Source organism: Chamaea fasciata, unplaced genomic scaffold (assembly GCF_029207755.1).
Source record: "Chamaea fasciata isolate MVZ Bird 193981 ecotype frontalis unplaced genomic scaffold, bChaFas1.0.hap1 SCAF_31, whole genome shotgun sequence".
Taxonomy (NCBI): Eukaryota; Metazoa; Chordata; class Aves; order Passeriformes; family Sylviidae; genus Chamaea; species Chamaea fasciata.
Window position 1 is genome coordinate 2,234,846 of NW_027094116.1, and position 13,984 is coordinate 2,248,829.

General features: G+C 55.6%; 2 protein-coding genes across 3 annotated transcripts; both read right to left on the reverse strand.

Annotated features, from left to right (window-relative positions):
* Positions 1 to 226: 226 nt before the first annotated feature.
* TXNIP (thioredoxin interacting protein) lies at positions 227 to 3,552 on the reverse strand. 2 transcript variants are annotated; one of them, XM_066206906.1, is made up of 8 exons: positions 3,143 to 3,552; positions 2,444 to 2,516; positions 2,206 to 2,353; positions 1,817 to 1,919; positions 1,469 to 1,725; positions 1,215 to 1,371; positions 957 to 1,105; positions 227 to 869 (listed from the first exon to the last, which is right to left on the reverse strand). In XM_066206906.1, the coding sequence occupies exons 1-8, from the start codon at positions 3,390 to 3,392 to the stop codon at positions 834 to 836; spliced, it is 1,173 nt and encodes a 390-aa protein (XP_066063003.1). In that variant the 5' UTR covers positions 3,393 to 3,552; the 3' UTR covers positions 227 to 833. The 2 variants fall into 2 exon arrangements, with proteins under 2 accessions (XP_066063003.1, XP_066063001.1); XM_066206904.1 differs by having other exon boundaries at positions 227 to 1,105.
* A 5,653-nt stretch (positions 3,553 to 9,205) lies between these two features.
* HJV (hemojuvelin BMP co-receptor) lies at positions 9,206 to 13,070 on the reverse strand. Its single transcript, XM_066206711.1, is given in 5 exon segments — positions 9,206 to 10,584; positions 10,587 to 11,153; positions 11,591 to 12,093; positions 12,269 to 12,430; positions 12,819 to 13,070. Coding segments are annotated over 5 exon segments (1,380 nt in total). The 5' UTR covers positions 12,886 to 13,070; the 3' UTR covers positions 9,206 to 10,503.
* Between the last annotated feature and the right edge of the window lie 914 nt (positions 13,071 to 13,984).

The following is a 13,984-nucleotide window of genomic DNA, read 5'->3' on the forward strand; positions in this document are numbered from 1 at the left end:
CCGCTCTGTATGTCCCCACCCAGCCCATTTTAATCTCCCTGTGCCTCAGTTTCCCCTCCTTGTACCACTTTTCTGCTCCGCTTTTGCTTTTTCCCCTGGAAAAACCAGGAGACCCCTCCCCAGGGCTGCTCCCCGAAAGAACAGCAATTGGGAAAGTAAGGTTAATCCCCACTCCAAGGGGGTTTCTGCCATTCGCCCACCCCCAACAAAGACGTGAGATAAAGGCACCATTTCATTCATTTATTACAAATTTTGCCCCCCAGGGGCCACAAAAAGGTACAAAATTCGCATTTTTGTGCTTCCCCTCCCCTCCCAATACTATGTACAAAACCAAAGAGTACAAAAGGTGCTGGTCGCAATAATGGGTTTGTGTCGCGACAGAAGGGATTCATGATGTCACAGTGTCCCCCTCCTCCCTCGGCGGGAGTGCAGGGCAGCCGGAGCAGCACCCAGAGTTACAGAATTAGGACGGAATTAGTTAAAACCAGAATCTCCTGCCTGTCACCACATGTCGTGACAGAGCAAGGACAGGCAGTGTGTCCCAAAAGCCATGACAGCTGAGGTTTTCCAGCTCTTTTCCAGCCAGATCTACCTTGTCTCCCCCCAGTCCTTGAGCGTTCTCTGCCGGCTCAGAGCGCCGGGGTTTTCCACAAGATTCGGGTGCCCGGGACAGGCCTGGAACAGTGGTTCCTCGAGAATGCAGCAGTTCCTCGGGAATGTGGCAGTTCCTCGGGAGCACGTCCCCTCCAGGTGAATGGGGCCAGACGTGCCACAGGTGTGTGGCACATGGAGCCAAGTCCAGAAAAGTGGGAGCGACCCACCGGGTGTGGTGCTCACTGGACGTTGTTGTTGGCGACACAGGGATCCACCTGGGCGACGGAGCAGGAAGCGGGTGAGGGATCCAGGCAGGTGATCCCAGATCCACCCGGCCCATCCCGTGCTGGTGCCACGCTCACCTCCGTGTAGGTGGGGGGGGGCATGAACTTGAACTCGGGCGCATACATGAAGATGGGGCTGTCAAATCCATCGGGATCATCCAGGAGTGGCGTGGTGGGGCTTTCCAGCCGGTGATCCTCAGGAACAATGTCCAAGTAGCAAGGGGGGGCTGTGGGGATGCAGGGAGGGATTTGTGAGCTCACCTGTGTGCAGCCCCCAAGCCACTGAGGGGCTCCCCACACAGTGATCCCACCACTCAGGGATCCCACTCCACTCACCCTCTGGAGCGTCTGGGAGGTTCAGGTCCACCCAGCTCATCTCAGAACTCGTCTGACTGGCCATGCTGGAGCTGCGGCTCCCGATGCCTGAGCGACTCCCAATGACCAGTGGCAGCTCCAGGATGATTTTCTTGGAGCCTGGGACGCTGACGTAGATCTGCAGGAGAGCAGGATTTAGGGGTGTTTGGGACAGGAAGAAGATCCCGAGGATAAAGAGGAAGATGAGGGGGAGGATGAGGGAATCCCCCACTCACCTGCAGGAAATACTCCACACGCAGGATGTTGCAGCCCAGGATAGAGGGTTTGAGCTTCCGCACACGGATGGTTTTGCCACGCCAGGATTCAGAGGTACCAGAGATGATGTGATTGCCACGAACGCAGGAGAGTTTCTGGGAGAAGACCTTGGTCTGGCCATTGGCCAGGTATGTGTGCTTGGCCACAATGGCCGCCTTGGGCACCACGATGCGGGAGCAGGTGTTCTCGAAGTCCGCGTTGATACAGATCTCATCACCTGCCAAGGGAAGGACCCAGATGTCAGGGATGTTGGGGGTTTCCTCAGCTGGTTCCCCTGCTCCCAGTTCCCTGTTCCCAGCAATCCTCACCTTCACAGAAGCCCTTCCTGTCAATCTGGGCACTGACGGATACGCGTCCATCTGGGATGAACATACATGACACTTTCTTCTCTTTCTTGGCTGCAACCGGAGACTGCAGAGAGAGGGAACGATCACACGCTGGCCCCATCCTGTCCTTCCCACCCTCCACCCTTCCTTCCTCCCCTCCTTCCTTCCCTTTCTGCAACCAACCCTCAAATTCCCCTGGAGTACAGAACACGCCCCACCCAGTGTCAGTTTCTGGAATTATCCAGAACTACTTAATCCCATCCTTAATCCTACTCAGCCCGGATCTGATTGAAGACATCTGGATGCCACTAGGTTGGGCTGACCCTCCCCAAGGGCTTTTCTCCCAAGCCTCTGGAGCACTCGGGGCTCACCAGCAATTCCGGCGTGTTCACATCCACAGGATCCATCACCTCGAAGCGTTTTTTGATCTGCTGTGTGGGGCACGCTGGACGCTCCAGGGACGCCTTCACCCAGTAATCCACGGAGCCATACTTCCCCTTGAACGTAGTGCCCAGTGGCCTACAGACAAGCAAAGGATTACTCCCGAGCCTAAACAGGGATTTTCCAATTTAATTCCATCCCCAGTGGCAGGCGCTGCCTCATACTCACCCTTGGGGCAGCTCGAAGCCAAATTTGTACTCGTACTTGTTCCCAGGTCTCAGGATGACAGAGCCGTCCTCGTCTGCAGAAGAGAAGGGGAGGGAAACATCAGATAGAGCTCCAGGGTGATCCTCAGTCCTAAGGGCGTTATGTAACACCTGTCCACACCCCGGGAACCCCGTGTTCTCTCCATGCTGCTCCCTTCACCTCACCAACACCCCAAGCCCCCGGGGCAGAACACAGTGTCTCACTGGCTCCACCCCACCTCCAGCTTCCCCTTATCTCCCTGCTCCAGTCCCGGGGTATGATCCTGTGCTCCTCCCTGACTATGCCACCAATGTTACCAACCCCTGTGGAGTCAAAACACAGCACAGGAGCTCCTCAGGCTCTGATTTTGTCCTTCAGCTCCCAAACTTCAACTTGACTTGGCTAAACCTTCCAACGTACCTAAGTTTTCCTAGATTTCGTCATTTTCCAGACTCTGGACACAGCATCGACTCTGTCCTGGTGATCAAGGGGCTCCACTGGGACCCACAGCACCCATGTGGCCAATCCCAAGAGCGCCTCCATCTCTCTGTCCCCTCCCAAACCCTCTGCCACCATCCAGCCCCACCACACCGCCCATGGGGCCAAGCCCTGGGTCAGGGTTGGGGTTATGAACCGGTGTTTAAGGCAACCCTTGCTCCCCCTGCAGCCCCGTGCCCTCACCCGTGGGCTGCTCCTCAAGTGCCAGCACGTCCTCGAAGCGCAGGTACTCCATCTCCTGCCGGCACTGGGCCGGGCCCTTGGCCCAGGTCACCCTGGCTACGCCGCATGCCAACACCTTGACGGCGGTGACACGGGTCACCTCGGCCACTTCCACCAGCACACGCCCAGCCACCTTGTCCCCGCTGCAATAGATCTTGTCGGGCTCGCTGAAGGCCACCATGAAGCTCTTCACCTTCTTGAACATCACCATGGCTGGGGGAGCACGGGGACGCACAAAGGAACAGCTGCGCAGCTTTATCCCCGTGGAGCAACAAAAGCCGCCCGGCCAGGCAAGTCCGGGGCAAAAAAAGCGATCGAAAGCTTTTATTTGGAGACGCTGCAAAGTACCAACGCACCGCCCTGCCCCGGAACCTCAGCGATCTGCAGAAGCCGCCGCCGCCGCTGCCTTTTATAGGCTCGGGAACCCCGCCCACCCCCGCCCGCGCCCGTTGCTGCCGGGGCTGCCACGCTCAGGGCGCGTGGCCAGGCGTGCTGCTCGCGTGATCAGCGCGCCCATTGGCCGCCGCTGCCTTGTTTACGGCACCACCGACCAATCAGAGCAGCGGCTGCGGAGCGTGGACAGCGTGTGAAGGAAAGCCGCGCGTGTTCAATGGGGCGGGCAGGACGGAGGCGGAGTGACAGCACAGAGGGCCAATGGAGAGCGAGGAAGGGCGGCGGCTGTGGCCAATGGCGAGCGCGGAACACGATGTCATGTTCCCAGGCTCAGGGCGAAAGGGGGTGCGGCTCCCAGTTCGGGACGGGCCGTGTTGTACTGGGGGAACTGGGAGCGGCCAGGCCGGGCTCTGAAGGGGGGGGGCTTCACCCCCTTCCTTAGACTCCTTCCCGCCCCTCCGGGGCAGCCTGGGGGCACCTTCAATGTCCACCCCCCGGGGTAACTTCAGCCCCCCCGGTGAACCCTCCCCTGTTTACTGGAGTAAATAAGGGCGGATTTGGGGTACGGCATCGAACGTGATTGATCGAGCCCCTCTGGGGAGGATTTTCCCCTCTCTGCTGCTTCCACAGCCCCCATCCCCTGGAATACCTTCAAATGGTTCAGAAGGGTTTTCTCAGCCCCCTTTCTCACCCACCACACACTTTCCCTGTTATTTGGGGTAAATAAAGGGTGGGTTTGGGGGTTCAGCATGAAAACCTGACTTTGGGGGTTCCCTCCCTCCTTCTGGTGTGTTTGTGGGAGTGTTCCCTCTACCTCTATTGCTTCCCGCTCTGTTTTGGGGACACCAAAGCTTCCCACTCCTACTTACCCAAAATACCCCTCCCAAACATTGATCCAAGGCACAGCAAACACACACATCCATTCCAGAAACTATAGCTCTGTCTTCCAGCCGGGATCTGGGGAGTAGGACAGCATTTTGCCTCCCCTGCAACCCCTCCAGGAGACTTTGACTTCCAAGAAACCTTCAGATTTCACTCCCTGGATCAGCATTACTGCAGGACAGGAACTGGCTCCTTCCCCCTTTTTTTTTCCTCAGCCCTTAGTGCTTTCCCAGCTCAGGAAAATGCTCGGAGCAGAGGAAACAGGAGAACTATGTTTATGGAGTGACCCAGCACTGGAGCAAAGGAAATGGGGGGGCTCCCCACCCTGACCAGGAGCAGGGAGGTGTTTTTGTTGGGAGTTGTCCTTCAGAGGTTGTTTGTCCGAGTGTTCCTGGCACTTTTCCTGCCCTTCCATTGCCTCCTTCCCCCAGAGTTAATTCACACCTGATCGTATAAACCGATAAAGCACCGGATAAACTGTAGGGCATAAACTGTTCTCCTGCCAAACCACAGGACAGAATTCCTCCTTGAGAGGGAATTATTCCGTGGTTTGGGGCAGAATGGAGGAATTGCACCTTTTTTCCTCTGGTCCCCATTGTCTCCCACTAGGAAAAAGGTTATGGGTTAAAGGAGAATTAGGGATTTGCTCTAATTTGGTGAAAGGCTTTTTCCAGCCTTCTCTGCCATGGGATACTTGACCCCTTAGATCTGTGCTGGCGTTCCTGTCTGAGCCATGTTTACGCTCTCCCTCTCCGGTTCCCATCGGTGTGTGCCTTTCCAAGGAAACCGTTCTCAGCCTAAAGCTGCTAGACACATTCCTGCAAAGCCAAAGGGCCTTGGAGCCTCACGCCAAGGAACTTGTCAAGGATATGATCCAAGGCATGTTCCACATCCCGAATCTTTCCTCAGTTCCTCCAGACTTGTCAATCAGTGCTGCCCTTTCCCCCCCTGCCCTCCATCCGATGTCAATCCCTCCCCACTCTCTGCTGCTGGGGGTCAGACTTGCTCCAGGAACTGTTCTCACACCAGCAGCACCCCCGGATGGATCTGGGGGGTCAGGAACACTGTGGGATTTTCACTTGTAAAAAGCAAACTTTCCCAATGTTTCCCAGATCTCCTTCAAAAAAAGAAAATCAGGAGAGAAATCACCAGGAGTTCTGGGCAGGGATGACCTCCTGCTCCCACGAAACTGTTATTCAAGGCATTCATCCCCCCCCTCCCCCCCGGCTGCTTTCCCGTGGGATCCCAGACCCTAATTTCCTCTGCAGAAGGTGGATGGATGGGGAGAGTGCCAGGATCCATTGCCTTTCCCGGAGCTCCTAGCCAGGGGAAAGAGATGGTCAGGACAGCGTGACTAACACTTCGCCTCGGAATAACCCACTTCCAAAGCCACAGAGCGAGAAAATGGGCCCTGAGGTGACTCACTGAGCACTGGGTGGGTCCCGGGCAAGGAATTGGGCATGGCACAGACTTGTTTTCCCCAGCACAGCTCCTGGTGCTGATAAGATCCGTGTTTTTCTGCTCCAGGTTATCGGGATTGGTTGCCAGGAGAAGCCACGCTGCTGCTGTGACAGCCTGGCCTTTGTCCTTGCTATCAGACAAGCAGTTTCCAGCCGGGATCGCTGGGCAGCCGGAGGGTGCCAACAGCCCCGCAGCTTCCACGGGCTGTTTGCTCCATATTTCTCACCTTATATGGTCTCTTCCAGCATATTCCAGGCTGGGAGGGGGGAGAGAGGGCCGGGGAGGGATCTACAATGGCTGGAGCGTGGGGACAGAGTGTCCCGGGTGTGCAGTTGGGAGCTGGGGTGGAAAACGCATTTCCTCTGGTTGTTTGTGTACAAGGAACACTGGGAATAGAGCCCAGCTGGAAAACAAGGGACTATGGGAATAGGGTGGCTCCTGGAAAGTCACTGCTTGTCCCACGGCGGGGATTTTCAGGAGTGGAGGCTCCAGAGCGGGGCCAGGTCAGTTCCTAAATCCCAGCAGTGGTTTGGGGATGGAAGGGAAGGTCTCTAATGTCTGGCTGGAGGCAGAGAATGCTCAGCTATGCAGGATTGCCAAGTACAGAGGTTTGACACTCTTCAGAGATCTTCTAGGAGCAGTTTAGAAAGATCCCGGGGCAGATTCCCACGGGGGATTCCCAAAACCCCCCTTTTTTGCTGTTTCGTCCCCAGCAGAGGCTTTTGACTCCCGTGTTGAGATACCCCAGGAACAGGGATTGGGATCCCCTTTTCCCCTTCCCTGAGCAGGGACAAGTCCTCTCAGGGCTTGCACAGGAGGATTTTCCCCCTGAAGTACCACTTTTCCAGCTCCCACTGGAGACTGGGATGTGGAAGTCCTCCTGCCTGTCAGTTCTTCATCCAGGTGAGACTTTTTCCTGTGTTCTGCCCAGAGAGTGTTTTTGGATCAGGGAGGAGCAGATGAAGCTCCAGAAGAGCTCAGCCAACCATAAACAAGAAGGAATTCAGATCTTGGTTCTGAAAAGTCCCGTGTTTGTCATCTGCTCTTGCAGGAAGAGGCAGTGACATCAGCTCCACTTCAGCTGGGAGAGAGGGACGTCCCCCAGCTGCTGGCAGAGCCACTGGAGCCCCTCAGACACCTAAGGAGTATGCAATTTTCCCTCCTTTTCCGCAGCCAAAGCTGCTCCAAGGTGGTGAGCAAGAGCTGGGAGTGTCAAACTTGGGGAAGTAAAGTGACTTGGAGCCATCTGGTCTCTGGAAGGTGTCCCTGCCATGTGCAAGATTATCTTTAAGGTCTTTTCCAGCCAAACCCAGTCTGGAATTCTGTGATTCCTGGTTGATTGGGGTGAGGATGGACATCCTGGCACTCTGGAGCTCTGGCTGTGCTGGAGTCCTTCCTGTGTGCTGCGTTCTGTGGACATCTAGAGGCTCTCCCGGGAATGGCAGAGAATTCTCCATCCATCCATCCATCCATCCATCCATCCATCCATCCATCCATCCATCCATCCATCCCTCCATCCCTCCATCCCTCCATCGTCTCCTCTTCCCTAGGTCAGATTCCTCAGCTCTCGTTCGCAGCCTTGGAGCAGTCTTGGCTGCTAAGAAGGAGGAAAACTTCCTTATTCCCTTGCTGTTGTGAACTTTCCTGGCTGTGAACACCTCCAGGGATGGTGTCCCAGGTGTGTTCTGAGCGTCTCCACCTCAGGTGGGCCCTGTGACTCAGGGTCTTGTCCCCTGGAGGAGGGGACTTTGGCCAATACTCCCTGGAGAAGGTGATCTGGCCCACCCAGAGCAGCTCACGGTGGGGCTGCATCTCTGGCTCTGGTCAGGGCAGGTATGGGGGTGTCACAGCAGGTCACAGAGCCACCATCTCCTTCTGCTGTCACAGGACCACCACCTCACCCTGTCACAGGGACACCACCTCATCTGGACACCCTGCAGAGGCTCAAATCTGAGCCATAGCCAGGCAGGGGTTCAGCTAAGTGGGGAAAATGTGCCAAGTATGGGATGGTCCTGGCCCATTCCCTAATTATTTCACACTGCTCCTCCTCAGTGCGAAGGAGACATGAGGTCTCTCAGAGCCACACTGAGGCAGAGAACAGACCTCTTCCCCCACCCCGAATAAAGGAGCAGAACATCGGCGCCAATCCTAGTTGTTGATGTCAATAAGCATGTTTCCATTGACGTCAGCGGACTTTGGATCGACCCTTTCCCTCCCTGGCTGATGTCACCTGCTAAAAACCACCTCAGCCACTCCGTCCAGCTATGACAGGAACCCACTTTGGGTGGTTCAGCATCCAGGTGTGCAGTCTGGGTGGTTGGAGCTGAGGGGGTTCAGGGTAGTCTCCCAAGGGGCAGGACCAGAGGAGGAGGACTCAAGGGAAGGTTTAGTTGGATATTTGGGAAATTGTGTTCATTGGAACAGAGGAATGGTGGAGGCACCATCCTGGAGGTTTTCAAAAACAAATGGAATGTGGTACGTGGGATCATGGGACAGTAATGCCCTTGGCAGTGCTGTGGGAGAGTTAATGATTAATGATCTAAGAGGTTTCTCCAACCTTAATGATTCCATAATTCATCAGCAACAGCTTCTCCGTGTTGAAATCCAGTTGTCAGAAGTGCCCATGTTGGGCCACTCCTAGTGTAACTCTGGGTCAGGTGGAGATGCCGAACCTGGAACCAGGGCTCTCCAAATCAGGTGCATGTCTTTAGAATTCCCAGACATTTTCAGTTTGGGAGCTGCACTCTAAATTTCAGAGGTGGCTCCTGAGAAAGAGTTGACAAGGAAAGCGCCAGGCCCAGTCCTGGTGGTGCAGGTGATGGGCTGTTCAGGAGGGTGAGTCTAGTTCCATTGGGAACCCTCCTTTCCCCATGGAATTCTTGTAGAATGGCTCTCCTGGCCAACAGCTAAAGGACAATTAGGTTCTGCATCATCAGATCCATCCCATTTCTATCAGGAACTCCAGCACTATCAACGCTGCTCCTGAGGATTTCACCCCTACAGATAATTTTATCTGTATGGAGAACATTCTCCCCATGGAGGCTTTTATCCCCCCACAGAGGATTTTATTCCTCCCCAGATGATTTTCTTCCCAAAGGGACATGTGGAGCACATCGGGAAGCAGCCTGCTTTCCCTTCCTCATTCGTGCTTCATTTCATCCACCCAAAGCTCCAGTGTCGAAGGAGCAGGGGAGGAAGGAGATATTATTATCCTCATCTGCCACTGCTGCCCAAAGACATAAAGAGACAGATGACGGGAAATAGGGACTCAAAAATAGACCCCTTTAATGTCAAATCCATCAGAGATTACTAGGAGCAGGGTAAAAGACATGGAGCAGGTCTCCTGCTCATCACTGTTTGCTGTGAGCACCCATCCAAGGGACAATTTGCCATGATATCCATGAAATTATTTCCTATGTATTCTTTGTGCTCTTGGCACAAAAAAATAAAGAGAGAGAAAACCCCATTTACTGAATGTATTGAAACATGAATTGTAAAACCTCCCTTGATGGAGCCTCCATGCCTGGAGGGCTTGCAATTCCCCTTCCCCCATCTCCACAAGCCCTTCCTGCAATTCTGTGGGACAGGGATAGCCAAATTTTTAATACTTCATTAAAAAATAAAGAAAAGTCTTCCCCATGGAAAAGATTTCTCCTGTAGATCTCCATCTGCTTTACTGAAATCCGCTGAAATATGTGAAATTTGCTCTCCCTTCTGCAGTTTTGCACCTTCCACGGGGCAATACCCTGCCCATCTGTGTGCCCAGCTGGCTCTTTGCCATCAGGAATTCTGTTTTCCAAGCGAAAGCTCCAGTTTGGGTCAAATTTGAGCAGTGACAGAGAATCTGGGCCCAAAGGAGAGAATTCCCAAGGAGTGTTTTGTCCTCCCTGAAACCTGACACCAGCCCCAAGTCCAGACCCTGCTAAATTGAGTCCACAACAGGTGCCAAGAAAACAAGGAAAAATAGCAACAGTGGCCTCGGATGTATGTGTCAAGCTCCACAGCTCCCTCTGCTGGAGATCCACTTGTTATTTATCGTGGAAGAGGAGCATTTGGACAAAACCAGATGATTTCTACCCAAAAGTCTCCCTCTTGGTCACAACGCTCCCCAAACCGTTTTGTCGCCTCGCTCTGCTTTGGGAGCATCCGAGTGAAGGGTCCCAAATCCACTAAAAAAAACCTTTTAACTGCTAAAAACTGGGCTTTGGGCTGAGTTCATTATTTCTGGATCTGTAGGGTTCCTGAGTGGAATTCTGCCAGATTAACACTAGGAGAAGCGTGGGAAGTGAATTGTGGAAAGGCTTTGAGGGACAGAGGGGGTTTCTAACCCAGGGGGTTTATTTTTCTTTGATGCAGTGCGGTGTCACATCCTAAGGGGAAAAGGAACATGTCAGAATGCAAGGGAAAAGTTTGGATCTGCCTTCAGGAGAGGAGCTGGGAGCAGCTGCACCATCCATGTGAGACCAGTGGGTGCAAACCAGGGGTTCATCTCTCCCCTCTCCTGGGTCTCTGATTCCTTGTGGCTGTGGAGACACCTCCTTCAAGGTGAGGAATCTCTCCTGGCTGCAGCTTGGAGCCAGCAGCTCTCACGAGTTCCCTATGGAGCAGGCAGGGATTAAAAGTGCAACAAAACAGCCCAAAATCCACAGGGGAGGAGGAAGAGAAGAGGTGATGGAGAGGTGAGCGGGCAGCCCCCCCCAGCTTGGAAGATGTGAAGCTTCTCAGCATCAGGCAGGAAGAGCCGGGCATCCTCCAGTGCCCCATGCGCTGCCATGGTGAAGTTTGTGTCCCCCGAGGTCACCACGTCGAAGACACACGACTGGAAGTAGACATCCTCCACGGGCAGTATTTCCCGGCAGAGCGCTTGTGCTGTCTCCGCAGGGACACGGCTGCGCCCACGGGGGCTGCGGGACATGCGTTGGCTGTGGGGGCAGCCGCCCACGCACAGCTGCAGGTCCTGCTCCTCCGTGAAGGCCCGGGCCACCTCCTCGGCAGCACGGATGGAGAAGGACAGCTGGCGGCCAGCCTGGCGCACGGCGATGGTGGTGCCAATGTAGTCGGCACGGATCTCCACGTGCCGGCCAGGGCTGCGCTCCCAGATCACCAGGCTGCTCCCACCTGGACGCGCACCCCCGTTCACAGAGCCGTCCTGGAAGGCTGCCGGGACGTTGTCCAGTTCAGCCTGGTAGACTTTCTGGTCAATGCATTCCTTCATGTTCTTGAATATGATGGTCAGCTGCGGGGTGCGGGACAGGAGGGGGATGAGCATGGTGGCCACATCCCCATCCCAGGTGTTCGGGGTATCCCAGGATGCAGGTCCCTCCCCTCCTATCCATCCTCAAACCACCCCTGCCACAGTCCTTTTGGGATAACAACAATCTTTCCTTCTTTCCTTCTTTTTTTAACGCCATTTAAGCAATGGAAAACTCAGGTGGAGCCAAACCCAGAAAGATTCCTTCAGGTACCCCATGGGCCACAAGATTCCCCCAGGAACCCCATGGACTCCACAGTCACCTGACAGCAACAGGAGTGTTTGAGGGTCCCCTCAACAGCCTTCACCATTGTTGTCCCTCCTTCCTCATCCCCCCTGGGTTTGAAGGTTCCAAGGATTTTGGGATGTATAGGAGGCCCCCTGACTCTGGATTCGCTGCCCAGCCTGTGTGCTAATGTTACCTTGCTGGTGACAGTTGCGTTGGACCCCTTGGCCACTGGTGAGCTGGTGGCTTGCACAAACAGGTAATCGTTGTCCAAGAGCGGCCAGGAGCCCTCCACCCTGCACGTGTGGAAGTCGTCGTGGAAAGTGCGGATGTGGGGGTCCCCAAAGGCAGCACAGTGCTGGAAACTGGGGGGGCGGCCATGCTTGTAGAGGAAACTCCGCTCATAATCACAGATGTCGAGCGACTCGAAGCCATGGGGGTTGGGGGCCGGGGGCCGGGGCCGTGGTGGGGCTGTGGGCCCTTCCTTGGAGCAGTTGTTCTGGATCATGAGGTCCTCAATGCCGTGCACAGCAGAGTGGAAGGCCAGGTCCCCGCGGCAGGTGCGGGCGGTGCGCCGGGTGCACAGGGAGTAGGAGCGGAGCGCGGTGCAGAACGCGGCACCACGGTCGGGGCCGCGCAGGTGCAGCGTCGCCGCCACGTACTCCGAGTTGCAGCGTAGGATCTTGCACTGGGAAGAGACTGGGAGAGACGGGACGGCTTCCTGGGAGAGGGGATGGGGTGGGGAAGGGGAGCCTCTCCTCCCCCCCACCACCTCCCACCATCCAGCCTGCTCTAGATTCTTATGGAGATTCTTCCTGGAAGCACTTGTCTCCTGGTTTTTACAGGGAACAACTCTGCCCATGTGGATCCTTACCATGCCTGCAGAGGAGAAGGAGCAGGAAAGCTCGGAGGAAGAGGCCAGAGTTTTCCAGCTGCCCTGGGCTCCTACTGTGGGTGAGTGTCCCCATTCCCATCCATGCGGAGCCGGGGGGGTCTCTCACCCACCAGCAGCTCCCGGCTTCATTCGGCAGCTCCCCTGGAAGCAGAGGTGGGATTGGAGAGAGCCTGGCAGGCAGGACTAAAAGGGGCCCTGCAGCAAGTCCAACCCAGCACTTCCGAGGCCACCACTTGTCCCCAAGTGGCACATTCACACAGCTTTGAACCCTTCCGGGGATGTGACTCCACCACTGCCCTGGGTAGCCTGTGCCAGGGCTTGACCACCCTTTTCATGAGCAAATTTTCCCTGATATCCAACCTAAACCTCCCCTGGTGGTGCTTGAGCTGTTTCCTCACAGTGGTGATATTGAGCATTTCACTCCTCCCTCACTTTGGGGACACCACATGCGGGATCAGAGCCTGAAGCATCCCTGGGTGCCAGCGATGTCCTGGGACCCTCATTCCTGCTTTCCCACTGCTCCACTCACCTGTGTCAGCCTCCTCAGGACACGATCTGGCTCCCAGCGCTGGGAGCTCCTTCTCTGTAGGACACATGGGCGTCCTTGTCACAAGTTCTGCCCCAAGTGACAGCCAGGGAGACCCATGGGATGACCCAGGAAAGTTCCAGCCTCCCTGGGCTCCTCCATGGCCTCACAGCCTGATAAAATCCACGGTTCCACGAGCCCGTCCAGGGGCCAGGGAGTGGAGCCCCCCGTGGCTCTTCGTCCCTGGTCACCTTTGCTCTGTCCTTTCCCCTGCAGGGCAGAGGCGGGGGTTGAAATCGATCCTCCTAAATTTAGCTGGGCTCTGATCCAGCTGGGAACAACAGCCGGACTGTGGAGAAGGTGGGGCACAGGAGCTCCAGGAGGAGCTGGGAGTCCCCAAACCCTGGTGACTGTGGGGTCGTGTCACTCATGGGAGCTTCCCTGGAGCTCCATGGATTTTCCTCCTTGGGTACCCCCTGCCTGCACCCCCCAGGAGTGAATCCCTGTGGAAAAGCACCATGTTTTTCCCTGCGGGATGCGTCCAATAGGGAACGGGATGTTTCCTGACAGGGAATACTTTTCCAGCATTTTGTCACAGCCTCCCCTCCCGGGGCACAGCCAAGTCCTGAACATAAACATGGGACGGGCCAAAGTTGGCCAGTGTCCCCAAGGATCGATGATCAGTGTCCCCAGGGATTGGTGGCCAATGTCCCCAGGGATCGATGACTGCCAGACTGTGCTGTCTGCACTCCTGACATCCCACCTACAAAGGTGCAGGAAGTAGCTGCACCAGCCCCTGCTCCCTGCAAAGAAGAGGAATGGTCAGGAATGTCCACACCAGGATTTTTCAGGTCCATTCCAGAGGCCGTGGAGGAGGACAGGGATGGGAAGTTGGTCCCTCAGCATTCCAGCACCCACGAATCCCTTTGGGAACATATTCAGGAAAGCCTTCTGTCTCCTAAACCAAGTTCCTGCAGTTTTCCACACCCGGCTCTGGCCTGCGGGGAGCAAAGCCTAGTGTCCACCTGAGCCCAGGAGAGCTACAGCACTGGGGCTGGGTTGGGATAAGAAGTATTTGGGGAAAGCAGCATTTGCCAGAGAGGTGGAAGAGTGGATCCCTCTTTTTTCCAGGATGGGCCATGTGCACAAGCAATCCCAAAGGATGCACT

Bases quoted from the DNA above. Each gene is read 5' to 3' on its own strand.
- TXNIP (XM_066206904.1), bottom strand. From the start codon at position 3,392: ATGGTGATGTTCAAGAAGGTGAAGAGCTTCATGGTGGCCTTCAGCGAG. The intron at 1,372-1,468 runs GTGAGTGGGGGA...GCTCTCCTGCAG, and splicing joins GTGTGGAGTATTTCCTGCAG to ATCTACGTCAGCGTCCCAGG. The intron at 1,106-1,214 runs GTGAGTGGAGTG...GCATCCCCACAG, and splicing joins CCTCCCAGACGCTCCAGAGG to CCCCCCCTTGCTACTTGGAC.